We start from the raw sequence: 14,117 nt of genomic DNA on the forward strand, positions 1-14,117 counted from the left end.
ATATATACATACATACATACATACATACAATAGTGTGCTGGGCAAAGATTAAACATTTTAATCACATTATGCAAAAAATTAAATTATAACTCAAAAGACATTTAGAGTATTTTAAGGTACTGTTTTATATAAAAAGGTTCAATACATTTTCAAAAAAGGCACTTTTTAACAGCAGTGATCCTCTAGCTATTAAAGTATTTCTAGTAACATGAACATATCAAATATGAAACCAAAGCTTTTTGCCAGGGTAACATACATATTTTTTTTAATTTTATAGATCAAAAAAAGATTCCTTCAAACCCATAGCCACAATCATAACAGATTAACAACAAATTAAAAAATATACACTTTTTTTTCCCCCTGAAAAATTACAAGAAGAAACATTTTTAAATCAGGGAGCATCATGCTAATTTATGTCCCGATGCTGCTCAATAATCCAGGTAGAAAATCTAACCAGCTTAAGTCAGGTCCTCTGTACGGATTATTACTGTCTGTCAGCAGTTAACAGAATAGGACAGTTTTTGACCCTGAGCTTGTCCTCCTGAATCATTACTGTGGAGAACTACATTTAGCTACAATCTGTGACAAAGAAGAAAATAGGCATCATTACTTATCTCCAAAACTTCACAACTTCAAACCACAGTTTCAGTAGATATCAAAAATGTAAATGGAGTTTGGAGACCTGTCAACATCCAAAGATGTCCATAAGGTGTTGTTGGAAATTTGTGGATAAAATTAAATAATCTTTAATAAGCCTTTTGGATGGAGGACGAAACGTCTCGGCACAAAAAAGAAACCATCTAGATGACCTGACTGAACATTTTTGGATTAAATAATCTTGACCTTTGTTCAATTATATGTAACAGACTAGAAAGTTCCTGGAGAAACTTTGACGGGGACTGCCTATTTATTATTACATTATTATTAATATTAAATATTAATAATTATTAATAATCAAAACTAATTACTAATACTAACAATTATTAATATATTGTTAATTTGTTGATTATTATTAAAATATTAATTAATCATCAATATTAATAATATTCACACCAATATTAGCATTAATATTAAATATTACTTTTAATATCAATTATTATTAAAATAGATAATTATTAACATTAATAATTTAAAATTAATAATATTTATTGTTATTACTAATTAATAAGAGTAATGGGTGATAATAGGTAATAATAGGTGCCTTTCATGCAGTGCATAATTCACTGCCTTCCTTGCATGTTGGACCAAAATGGCTCCATATGTTACTCAGTTTCTGTGAAGAGTTTTCTCCTATTAATTTCCTATGGGAAATTTGGCATCTTTGTTAGCAAAATATGTCGCCATGGTAACTGCGAATGCCAATAAAAGTAATTGCACACTTCCCGAAGCCGGTCCGCTCGTTTTGATAACTTTTGTGGGGGTCCACGTTGCGGTTCGGATCATATTAAAGTTGAAAAAGATACGATTTTCAGGTGTAGATTAATAAGTGGGCAGTCACCAACTAGTTCCTGGAGTTGGTGAAATATTACGTCTTTGTTTGCAAAATACGTTGTCATGGTAACTCGAAATGCCAATAAAAGTAATAGCACACATTACGGGGCCGAGCCAGTCGTTTTGATATAACTTTTGTGGGGGTAGATGTTGTGGTTCGGGCCGCATTAACAGAGATAGAAATGTAGACACACTTCCGAGGTGTAGAATAATAGGTGCCTGCCATGCATTTGCATGGCTGTCCCCAATAAAGATGTATAGTACGGGCGTGGATTTTTAACAAAGCTCCTATTTTCTGTGCTGGCTGTCCGAGCTTTGTCCTTCATCTGTTGTCCTCTTATACCCATCAGTAGAAATGAACAAATTAAGGATTATCTGGGTTCACTTTACCACATACTGCTCTGATAAGAACAATAACGAGCTGCATAACAAGCACTCGGTCTTCCTTCACAGTTCATCGCTCTGTAGGCAGCAGCCGAAAGGCTCTCAATGGTAGAGATGCTCATTGATGCCCTCTCATTGGTTGAGATACGTGATGATGCTCTTCTATAGCCTGTAGTGATCAACATCCTGCCCTCCGTGACCAATAGGTTTGTCTGTGCGTTCATAGCTACTGAGCCATGGACTTAAATTTAAGAAAATAAGAACTAACAGCGTTAATGTGTTAAAACATTGTTGCTGTTAATCATTGGCTGAGTTAACGTGCCCAGCACTAACTGTGTGTGTGTGTGTATTAAAAAAAATAAAAATCTAGTGTAAGTGGACTATGTTTTTGAATTTGGCAAAATGAAGACAATTATTATTTTTGTCCTTCTACTTTTTTCCCCCCTCTGAATTGTCTCAAAGCAATGACAGAATTATTTCAGTCATATTATGCCCATCTGGTTGGCTGTAAAAAAATTCACTGTCAAAATGATCTCCCAGCAGTTCTTCCTGGACAACAATAAATGAATAATTTTTTTTTTTTTTTGCAGAAGTGTTGTCGTTGGACCCAAAAAAGGGAGTGGGATGCCATCTCAAGGCCCTCCTGCCTCTGTCCAGATGTCCTCTGCTGCCTCGGTGTCTGCTGGGACACCAGTCGACAGCGTTGATGTGGTTTCTTCTGATGACGCCCTTCATGCTGCCTCTGTAGACTCTGCTGCCTGTAAGCAAACACACAAACGGCATTATTACAATACTGGAACTATAGTAGTAACAAGTCAGTGTTTGAATGAGGCTAGAGTCTAGATGAGTCTGAAGAAAACGTCAATATTTGGCCACTCCATTCCTCTGTGCGCCTGGTACAATATATCCACTTGAAACAAGCAAGGTCGGCATAATACACAGGGGTGACTCTACATTATTTGTAAATATATAAAACATAGACTTTGTTCTGTGAATAAAGTTAACAGCCTTGTTGACAAAAATTTAATTTGACATTCAAGCTTCCTCAAAAAATAACTTGGTTCTGCTTGTGAAAACGATTACCGTAATTGCCGGTCTATAGAACGCACCTGACAGTAAGTCGCACATACTACATTTAAAATAAAACACAATTTGGTACATATATAATACGCATCAGTGTTTAAGCTGTGGGTGTCCTGAATCTGTCCAACTCCAGGCAGTATGTGCATCTCTTCTTGTAGTACAAGAATCAACCACCGGATGGCGTTTCGTAGACTTCTGCTTGCTTTCAACACACTTACGGATTGCGTGATCGTCCCAAGTCGTCATGATGTTCTGACTCATGGTTATAACCATTCAACCTACTTAATAAACACAAGAACTATCTAATCATAACAGGGTACCAGTAATCACTGGACAGAACAGTGCTAAACACCTACGTAACCAAAATGATTAAAAAAAAATTATTTTATACCCCGTTCTCTTTCTGAACTTGTAACATGATAAAAAGTTTTTTTAAAACTCAATCATCCATGATGGTTATGTACACAAATATAAAAAAACAAGAACTTTTATTTAAATATGTACCAGTCTTGACTGACTGCTTTAAAAATAAATTTGACTTAACTTCTACTCTGCTGAGCCCACCCGACTAAAGTTGGAGGTAGAATAGCCCCTCCCGTTGTCTCCGCTCCGTTCCATGTACCGGTAAGTTCGGGCCATCTGCTTTTTTTTTCCCCCTCTGAAAACCTTTGTTGTTTTTTTCATTGAGTCAGTTCATCACGCTGTCGTTTCAAACGCCTCACCATCGACTCGTTTATGCAAGGCTTACAAGCGCCAGTTCCATTTCCTTCGACAGCCAGATCGATCGCTTTGAACTTGAACGCTGCATCATAAGATATTCTCCGTGTGTTTTCCATTATCGCTGAACAAATTAACACGGTCTGTACGTGAGACGCAAAATACGGTAACTGATCTGAAGAATTCAGTTCGAGTACATTACATTTACAAGAGCTAGTAATCAGAAGTTTCATTGGTCCACTGTGGCCTGTCTGGTAATTTCTTTGGTCAGATTTATTATTATTTTTTACATTTACTTACCATAAACAGTAACTGCATTGATGCATGTCTATCTTGGGGGATGGGTCCTCGTAATTCAATGAGTACCTCATTGTTCATTAAGGTTAGACTTCTGGTCACTTGATGATGGAGTGGAATTATGGGTAGCAAAATTGGAACCATGAGCGAGAGGGATGGTACATGTGATTTCTTGTGGCATTCACTCTGTCACAAAAACCCACCCCCAAGAGTGGTGGGTGTTGGGTAACTATACGAGCGCTCAGGTGTGTCAAAGGAAAATGTTATTCAGCAACAGGAAGCCTGTCAAAATAAAATATAAATGAAATATTTAAATTATAATCAAATCAAATAAACTTCTCCTGTGTGCAAGCCGCTTATACACCGGCAATTAAGGTATTTGGATTTTTTTAAATTGATTTTGGAGTGATTTATTTATTTATTTTTTAAATTAAAGGCAGAAAAATGTTGGTTTAAAAGACAATTCTTTTATAGAACTTGTAGATCTTATATTTGGTTCATAATGGTCTTTAAAAGGTCTTAAACAGTTTTAATTTTAATTTACTGAATGTTGTAGAATCACCAAAACAGCTGGTTTTGGTTGTTAGCAGCAAATTGGTTGGTCCACTCTGAGAAGGTGCTATTTATAAGACTGAGGTGAATACAGCACCTCAGACTGAGGAAGTCTTTCAGATGAAAGACGAAACGTTTCTACAATTTTTTTGTTTGTTTGGTTTTGTTCTGGCTTTTGAATGTCCAGAGGACCAGACTTAACTTTTTTAGATTTTTCTACCTGGATTATTGAGCATGCTTCAGGATACCAAACCAGTTGGTTAAACAAATTAATTGTTGATAAAGTCGTACCCTTTTGTTGTTTGTATGAAACACTTAATAGACATGACAATAAGTTTGTGGGTCTGAACATGTTTTCAATACATTTTCTGCATTTTTTTCAATAGTGTTTTAAAGTCTTGTTTTTGAGGAGGTTGGTTATATTTTTGAAAAATAGATTCACTATTGTGTCTGTTTGGAGGAGTACACCGGAGCTTTAGGGCCATGATAAAAAAATTAAATTAAATTAAATTACATTGCCACGCTAAGAAAAATAAAAATTAAAAGTCATAAAATTACGAGAATAGTCATCGTATTACGAGAATAAAGTCGAATAAAGTCTTAACATTACAAGAATAAAATCATACGAGACTTTTTTGTTTGTTTTTTTACAGTGCTTGTTTATATTTTTTCCACGAGCTGGCTCCAGGAAGCGACCCGTCAATCCAGTAGGCGTGTCAGCAAAAGACGAATCTGAAACTAAATGCTCGTTACCTGCAGAGACCTGTTGCAGCCCATCAAGCGTACCGCCTTACTGTAAGCAGGTTCAAAGTCCTGAAAATAATCTGATGCTGATGTGCTAACAGATTAAATATCTCCTAATTTGTAAAACCAATACCAAAGTATAACTTAACAAGATGCTCAACATTCTTAATTTTACCACAGTTAAAATGCAGTCGACCTGCTAATTTATGTGTCGGAGTTCGGATAATATTACAACTCATTTAGCTTCGGATTGGTCATTTGCTGACACGCCTACTGGATTGATTGACAGGTCGAGATGTGGATCGAACTCGTGGAAACAAATAAATAAACAAGAGCTGTAAAAAAATGTAAAAAATCTCGTACGACTTTATTCTCTTAATTTTATGGCTTTTAATTGTTTTTTTTTTTGTTTGTTTTTTTAGCGTGGCCCTAAAGCTCCGTCGTAGAGGAGTGTACGCCTTTTGTATATCACAATAAAGTTAAATATTGCTACGTTTAGCTGCTTTCATCAGGTCCTTGCAGTCATCACTGAGTAAATATGCTTTGAGTGTGTGTTTTAGTGGGGCAGTGGGACAACTCATGGAGATGTTCATTTACTCTTCTTTGTTTAACGGAGCTACTTCAGCTCGAGAGGGATGCTCTGGCTAGGTCCACATGGCGCTGGTTAACACCTTACATACACACATGCACACACATTCCAGCACACATTACACTGTCTGTCATTCCTGAAGAGTTATCCCTGCTCAGAGACCGTCCTGGCTGAAAAAACAAGACTGCTGAAACACCAGAGGAATTCCCCTCCTCTTTATTCAACTGGGCATTAGCTTATTTATGAGCCACATGGAACAGAACTTACTGCCAGATCAATCATACAAACTCTTTGTACCTTGTGTGCCTCCGTTTTCAGAATTAAGCCATAAAGCACCTTTTAGGTGGATAATGAAACAGTCACTTAACAGCCCAGAGAGGTGAATTGGAATGTAATGATTTAATGAGTGGGAAAAAAAAAGTTTCAGATTATTTTACATTTAAACTGAGAGGTCAAATATAAAATCTATTTTCCTCATAAGTGCTTAAAGTGATACTTTGTGCTGTGGTAGCTTGGTGATTCAGGTTTTTGCCTAGGTTGTGTCAGCGAGAGCATCCGGCATAAAACAATTAACTAATATTTTGTGCAGGTTTGCTTGCTGTGGCGACCCCCTGCAGAAATAGCCCCCTAAAAAATTTTTTCAAGCAATACTTAAGAACCAATTTTTTAAAAGTAGGTTTTTGTTGAAAGGTCGTGATTACTTATGTTACCTGTTGTCGATAAATCTTTAACAACCACAGTTTGGAAGAACACTGATTATTTCTGACCAATTAATGAACAAACGGCTAGTCCAGGGCTATTCAACTGAACTGCTCAGGGGGCCACAGTTTCTGAAAGCCAACAGCTCAGGGGGCGGGCATCCAGTAATTAAAGTCATTATGTAAATAAACCAAGTATTACAATGAGCTGTTAACTTTTAAAATAGTTTAATTGCATTGAATCGTAAATTCAATAAACAGAACCCAACCCCCCAATTTTTCTTTTACTTTAATGAACTCATTGGTTGGCTGGACTGAATTCACCCACGGCACGGGCTGCCAGTTGATTAGCCCTGGACTAGTCTAAGCATAGACAAGACTAAAGTTTATTGCTGCAGAGGCAATTTTTAAAAATTTTTTATTTATTTATTTCTTGTCTAGGCCTGGCTAACAGCTGGCCTGGAGAAAGAGGCAAAAGTCTTTGTTGAGGCTAGGCTAAAGTGTAGCCAAATAGGGTAGTCCATTCATATATAGCCCCATAAGCTTGTTTGGAAATGTGACTTTTGTGAGGTAATTAAGTTAATTCAAATGTGGAAAAATCTGAAATGTATGTTTGAAAATATTAAGTAGGAGAAAAGTATAATTTTATGTTGAAATAACAGATGCTCTTCTGAAGGGGTTCAATAATGATTTATAGTCGATTGTTTTTGTAAGAAAATATAAAAACGACAGCCCAATAGCCTATAGCCTGACCAGATTAATGAGCAAATGGCTAGTCTAATCAGAGCCAAGACTAAAGTTTATTGCTGCACAGGGAATTGTTTTTTTTTTGTCTAGCCAGGCTAACGGCTAACCTGGAGAAAGAGGCAGAAGTATTTTTCTAGGCTAGGCCAAAGTGTAGCCAAATAGAGTAGCAAACAGGTCTCTCTTGAAAATGAGTCCCCGTGACTCACTGAGATTAACATGTATAAATAAAGGCTGAATGAAAAAATGGGTCACCTGTTTGTTCATTTAAAATTGTTTTTAGGCTTATTAAACAACTTGGTCAAAAACAGCATCTCACTGTAAAAGAATGTTACATTAGCTATTATTAAGCCTCTAGAATTTTGAACAACACTTTAAGTTTGTTGCTGTTCTTTCAGTTGAGCATCTGTGTTACCGTTCATATATGTGTCTTTGAGCATAGATGGACTGTTTATGTCGATGATGCTGACTGTGTCGGTCCGGTCGGAGCTGTGAAAACTTGACTGACTGAATGTGCTTATCAGGTGGAAAACAGCCACAAACTAAACATGTGAAAAGGTGGAGGTTTATTAACATCTAATGGGACTTTCATTCAAACCAGTATCTTGTTTTTGAGAAGGTGTTGTTTTATAACCCTGACAAATAAAAAAATAAGCTAGGGCCTTGCTTTGCTAGCAAGTAGCCTAGCTTGTGCAAAGTGTTTGGCCTCTTACTCCACCCTCTGTGCTCTATGACTGATGTCACATCTGATGAGGTGTTAACTATTTGACTCGTCACTTCAAAGTTGACTTTTACATATCCCCTTTAAAATGGCATCAATCTACTTTAGTTTTGGCCCTGTTAATATCAAATTATATTTCTCCAAACTACCATATTTTCCGTCGTACACGTCGCATCAGTCCAAATATATCTAATAAAGTTGAAAAATCCATAAATACAACACTTCTCCGTATATGTTGCATCTATTATACGTCACCACTGACAACCCGGAAATGTGGGTCGGTGTTGTGCCAAAAATCGATTGGCTGCCAAATGGTGGCCGCGAAAGCGTGCATGGGAGGACTTTAACAAGAATTTAACAAGATTAACACCTTAAAACAATTGTTTGCTCGACTTTATAGTAAAGGTGTGTCTCAGTCTAACTTTTCCTTAATAAATGCACTTTGATGGTCAAATCAGCTGCATTTCAAAAGCTGATATGCAGAAACATGAAGGCGCGGAGGGTGACTCACTGTCCATTTCTTTGAAATTTAACAAGTTAACCACCTAAAAACAATTATTTGTTTGCTCGAAATCATAGCAAAGGTGTGTCTCAGTTGAACTTCACTTCAATGGTCAAATTAGCTGCATTTCACCAGTGCGGCGTAGCACAATGAAGCTGATTTGATGGTCCAGGAAGATGACGGTGTCAGACTATGGCAAGCCGATTGTGTCATTGATAGCCACTTTTACCTATTACATGATACAACGGCATGCTATACAGCTCGACTGCCATCTAGCGGCTGAGATTGGTAGTGTTCAATATTTTCATTCAGAATGAATGAAAACGGTCATATCTCAGCCAAAAATTGGTTTACAAGTATGGGAAAAAAAATCCATATATGTTGCTTGGGCCTATAAGTCGCAGGACATGCAAATTATGCAAAAACCCCCCTCAACTTATAGGCCAGAAAATACGGTAAGATTGTTCCAAGAGCTTTTGACAACAGGTGAGATGTTAATTTTCAAAGTCTTTTCATAGAACACCAATTTTAAACGGTCTGTACTGTCACTTTTAGTGTACTGTTTGAGTAAATCAAACAAATGCCACCTTCATAGTGGATCAACCAGTTTGATGGTGCTCAGATGGATTCTAGAGTCCATCCTCTCCCCGCTGACTCGTCTGAGGCAGCCATGGCGAAAGTGGATCATAATATCTTGATTCATGCTCAATAACCAAGTAGAAAAATCTAATCGGACGGATGAAGTCTTCTGGATGAAAGACGAAACATCTCAAGAAGAAGAATCCATCCAGAGGACCTGACTCAACCTTGTTAGCATAAATCAGAATGTTTCAGCAGAGTTCATACATAAAATGTTTTCCATCTTTAATTGACTAAACAACAAATTAAATATAATCCAAGAGCTTTTATTGTGTTTTTATGTATTTTTTTTTACAAAAACCATTGACTATAAATCATTATTGAACACCGTCAGAAGAGTACCTGTTATTTCAACATAAAATTATACTTTTTCTCCTACTTGATCTTTTCAGACATCCATTTCAGATCTTTCCACATTTGAATTATTTTGTTACCTCACAAAAGTCACATTTCCAAACAAGCTACTGGTGCAGCCTGGTTCTGCGTATCGTATCCCTGTGCGTGTTCTTGTCCGACATCCAGACTAATAACAGTGTTCTCTGGATTCTCCCTGCAGCAGGCGACCAGCTTCCAGCCAGCACCAGCCTGCCATCTGTCCCACCACTCTCCTCTGTGACCCAGAACACCACCCCCAATATGAGGTGATTCATCTTCTTTCTTGCCCTCTCCCTCTCTGCTGCATGCACGTGCACCATCAGCTGTTTATGCACATGGTCACACTCAGTTATGCATATTTTCTCATTATTGCCTCATTTCCTAATTTAATGCATTTCCGTCACAATAAAATGAGATTTTTTGATTTTTGAATTGCATTGTGACTGCTCACCTAAGTGCTACAGAGGTTTGAATAGTTAAAACCCACTCATGTGATCCGTGTGTCTACTGTTCATTCAGTATCTCAGAGCGTCTGGAGCACGCTCTTGAAAAGGCTGCTCCTCTGCTGAGGGAGATCTTTGTCGACTTTGCCCCGTTTCTCTCTCGTACTCTTCTGGGCAGCCATGGACAGGAGCTGCTGATCGAGGGCACCAGTGAGTACAAGAATGGGGGGAAGAATCAATTAAGACTTTTTTTTTAAAGAAACAAAAAAAGGTTGCAGCATTATTTGTCTGCAACCTTACAAACCTCAAATGATGGCAGTTGAGTTCTTTAAATGCACCAACATGTCTAGACTGACCAATAGTAGGATGAGTTGCAGAGGTCCAAGAGAGGGGTATTTGTGCTGAAGGTTTCCAGGGCCCAGGTCAGAGGCCAGGCCACTAATAGCAGTGTTTGGGATGTCTGCTGCCACCAAACAAAATGGAAAGTTGATTGATAGCTGCAGTGGGGGGGGATCCAGGGGCTGCTAGGAACACATAGGAGGATGTATATGTGAATGTATGATCTTTTTTTTAACACATTACCACTGTCACTGTGTCATTTAAAGCAGGGGTTCTCAAACTGTTTGGGTTCAGGGACCCCTTACAGAGAACAAGTTTCAGGGACCCCCTCATAACACTCATGTTTATTAAATAATTTTCTCTTTAATGCAATGGAAATATTTGTGTAACATAAATACTTAAGATCTGTTCTTTAATGGTGTCAATACAATTTTTATACTTTTAAAAATGGGGCATTCTTAATTCAAGACTAACTTAATTAACATAATTTTTAATTTCAACTTTCAAAACCTACAGTTTTGAGAAAATTAACAGAATCAAAAACCACTTTAAAATTTTACCTGTTCACTTAATTTACATAATAAATATATTGACACTTATTCAAATTACATAAAACTCTTTACATAAAACTGAACAGAACGATAAAAGCTGTAGTCATAACAAGTAACAGGCGATTGTAGGTGTGAACAAGAGTCACCATGTACCACTGCAACAACAAAAAGAAGCATTACAATGGCTTTTTTTGTATTTTAGGAGAATCATTGAAAATCTTCAATAAATTAGCAGAGATCTTTATGAGAACTTTTTTTGATGCCTCAAATTGTGCCCTGTCTAGGACACGGTGCGAGAGATCTTTTTTTTATACCGTCTCTCCTCATGCTTTCTTTCCTTTTCTTATCTAAGCAAAATATTATTCTGAATAAGAATAAGAAGGCTGCGCAAATTATTTTAGCCGCAGCTTCGTGCATTCCGCCCATCTTCGGACGACTGTACGTACATGTTCGCGTTGTATCTCGGTGCATTGCCAATAAAGTTTATTCTGATTCTGATTAGCCTACATCAGTGCTTCACGATATCAAGGAATGAAATCCCCTACATGTCTTTAATTTACCAGAATGGTAACATTTTTATAGTACCTGAGGATGTGTTAAATATAGAGTGTAGTGTTTCTCCTACCATTATTCAAGGAGGGCGCCCTGCCCTGTCAGACCCGAGCGCCCTGCCTACCAAATCCCCCACCCCCCATGCAGCTCTGCCGCTTCCGATTGGGGAGCTTTAGACCACAAACCACGACAACCATGTGCAATACAAATGTAGCGTATGGTTGTCACGGTTACAAACTAACCCCGCCCACCAAACGCCAAAGAGACAAGCACCCTCCAAAGGCAAGTAACCTAGGGAAACACTGGAATGAAATATCAACTAAATTTTGCTTTTTCCATCTTGCTAGTGGTTGGTATATACTGTTGCCTTTCCCCTGGGGGAGAAAGAGAAAGTATTACAGTGTTTCCCCTAGTTTACTTGCCTTGGCAGGGCACTTATATCATCCGTGAATTTTGTCGACAGGGGGTGGGTGGGTAGATACGGCTCAGCTTGGGGGAAACAGGGTGTTAACTGAAGTTTTTTAGATAGCGCGTCTGTATTGCGCACCGTTAGCTTAGCGCTACGTAATTGTGGGAAGTTGGGGTGGGGCGGTAGGCAGGGTGCTTGGTTCTGTTGACAGGGCATGGCGCCCTGCTTGTATAACGGTAGGGGAAACACTGTTAAACTGCCCGCAGACAGGAAGACCTCTCTGAATCAATGGGTCTTCCAAAGGTGAGGAAACTACAGGTCCTTCTCAAAAAAATTAGCATATTGTGATAAAGGTCATTATTTTCCATAATGTAATGATAAAAATTAAACTTTCATATATTTCAGATTCATTGCACACCAACTGAAATATTTCAGGTCTTTAATTGTTTTAATACTGATGATTATGGCATACAGCTCATGAAAACCCAAAATGCCTGTCCCAAAAAAATAGCATATTTCATCCCACCAATGAAAGACAAGTGTTTTTAATACAAAAAACGCCAACCTTCAAATAATCATGTTCAGTTATGCACTCAATACTTGGTCGGGAATCCTTTTGCATGAATGACTGCTTCATTGCGGTGTGGCATGGAGGCAATCAGCCTGTGGCACTGCTGAGGTGTTATGGAAGCCCAGGATGCTTCGATAGCGGCCTTAAGCTCATCCAGAGTGTTGGGTCTTGCGTCTCTCAACTTTCTCTTCACAATATCCCACAGGTTCTCTATGGGGTTCAGGTCAGGAGAGTTGGCAGGCCAATTGAGCACAGTAATACCATGGCCAGTAAACCATTTACCAGTGGTTTTGGCACTGTGAGCAGGTGCCAGGTCGTGCTGAAAAATGAAATCTTCATCTCCATAAAGCTTTTCAGCAGATGGAAGCATGAAGTGCTCCAAAATCTCCTGATAGCTAGCTGCATTGACCCTGCCCTTGATAAAACACAGTGGACCAACACCAGCAGCTGACATGGCACCCCAGACCATAACTGACTGTGGGTGCTTCACACTGGACTTCTGGCATTTTGGCATTTCCTTCTCCCCAGTCTTCCTCCAGACTCTGGCACCTTGATTTCTGAATGACATGCAAAATTTGCTTTCATCCGAAAAAAGTACTTTGGACCACTGAGCAACAGTCCAGTGCTGCTTCTCTGTAGCCCAGGTCAGGCGCTTCTGCCGCTGTTGCACCTGTAGCCCATTTCCTGCACACGCCTGTGCACGGTGGCTCTGGATGTTTCTACTCCAGACTCAGTCCACTGCTTCCGCAGGTCCCCCAAGGTCTGGAATCGGCCCTTCTCCACAATCCTCCTCAGGGTCCGGTCACCTCTTCTCATTGTGCAGTGTTTTCTGCCACACTTTTCCCTTCCCACAGACTTCCCACTGAGGTGCCTTGATACAGCACTCTGGGAACAGCCTATTCGTTCAGCAATTTCTTTCTGTGTCTTACCCTCTTGCTTGAGGGTGTCAATGATGGCCTTCTGGACAGCAGTCAGGTCGGCAGTCTTACCCATGATTGCGGTTTTTAGTAATGAACAAGGCTGGGAGTTTTTAAAAGCCTCAGGAATCTTTTGCAGGTGTTTAGAGTTACGTCGTTGATTCAGATGGTTAGGTTAGTAGCTTGTTTAGAGAACCTTTTCATGATATGCTAATTTTTTGAGACAGGCATTTTGGGTTTTCATGAGCTGTATGCCATAATCATCAGTATTAAAACAATTAAAGACCTGAAATATTTCAGTTGGTGTGCAATGAATCTGAAATATATGAAAGTTTCATTTTTATCATTACATTATGGAAAATAATGACCTTCATCACAATATGCTAATTTTTTGAGAATGACCTGTACACACACCCATATCTATCCATCTATCGATCTATCGATCTATCTATCTATCTATCGATCGATCGATCTATCTATCGATCTATCGATCTATCTATCGATCTATCGATCTATCGATCGATCGTTATATATATCGATCGATATATATATCGATCGATATATATATCGATCGACCGATCGATATATCTATCGACCGATCGATATATCTACATCGACCGATCGATATATCTACATCGATCGATCGATATATCTACATCGATCGATCGATATATCTATATCGATCGATATATATATATCTATATCGATAGATATATATATCTATATCGATCGATCGATATATCGATCGGTCGATATATCTATATATAGATATATATATCTATATATAGATATATATATC

General features: G+C 38.4%; 1 protein-coding gene across 1 annotated transcript in view; it reads left to right on the forward strand.

The window, feature by feature from the left end:
- lrba (LPS responsive beige-like anchor protein) overlaps positions 1 to 14,117 on the forward strand; it is a 312,704-nt gene that overhangs the window by 92,838 nt on the left and 205,749 nt on the right. The window contains exons 30-32 of the mRNA XM_037689844.1: positions 2,466 to 2,635; positions 9,718 to 9,802; positions 10,056 to 10,189. Coding sequence (XP_037545772.1) covers positions 2,466 to 2,635; positions 9,718 to 9,802; positions 10,056 to 10,189 — 389 coding nt within the window. The remainder of the gene's footprint in view (positions 1 to 2,465; positions 2,636 to 9,717; positions 9,803 to 10,055; positions 10,190 to 14,117) is intronic.

The sequence above is a fragment of the Nematolebias whitei genome, chromosome 16, assembly GCF_014905685.2.
Source record: "Nematolebias whitei isolate Nwh7 chromosome 16, NemWhi1, whole genome shotgun sequence".
In the NCBI taxonomy this organism is placed as follows: Eukaryota; Metazoa; Chordata; class Actinopteri; order Cyprinodontiformes; family Rivulidae; genus Nematolebias; species Nematolebias whitei.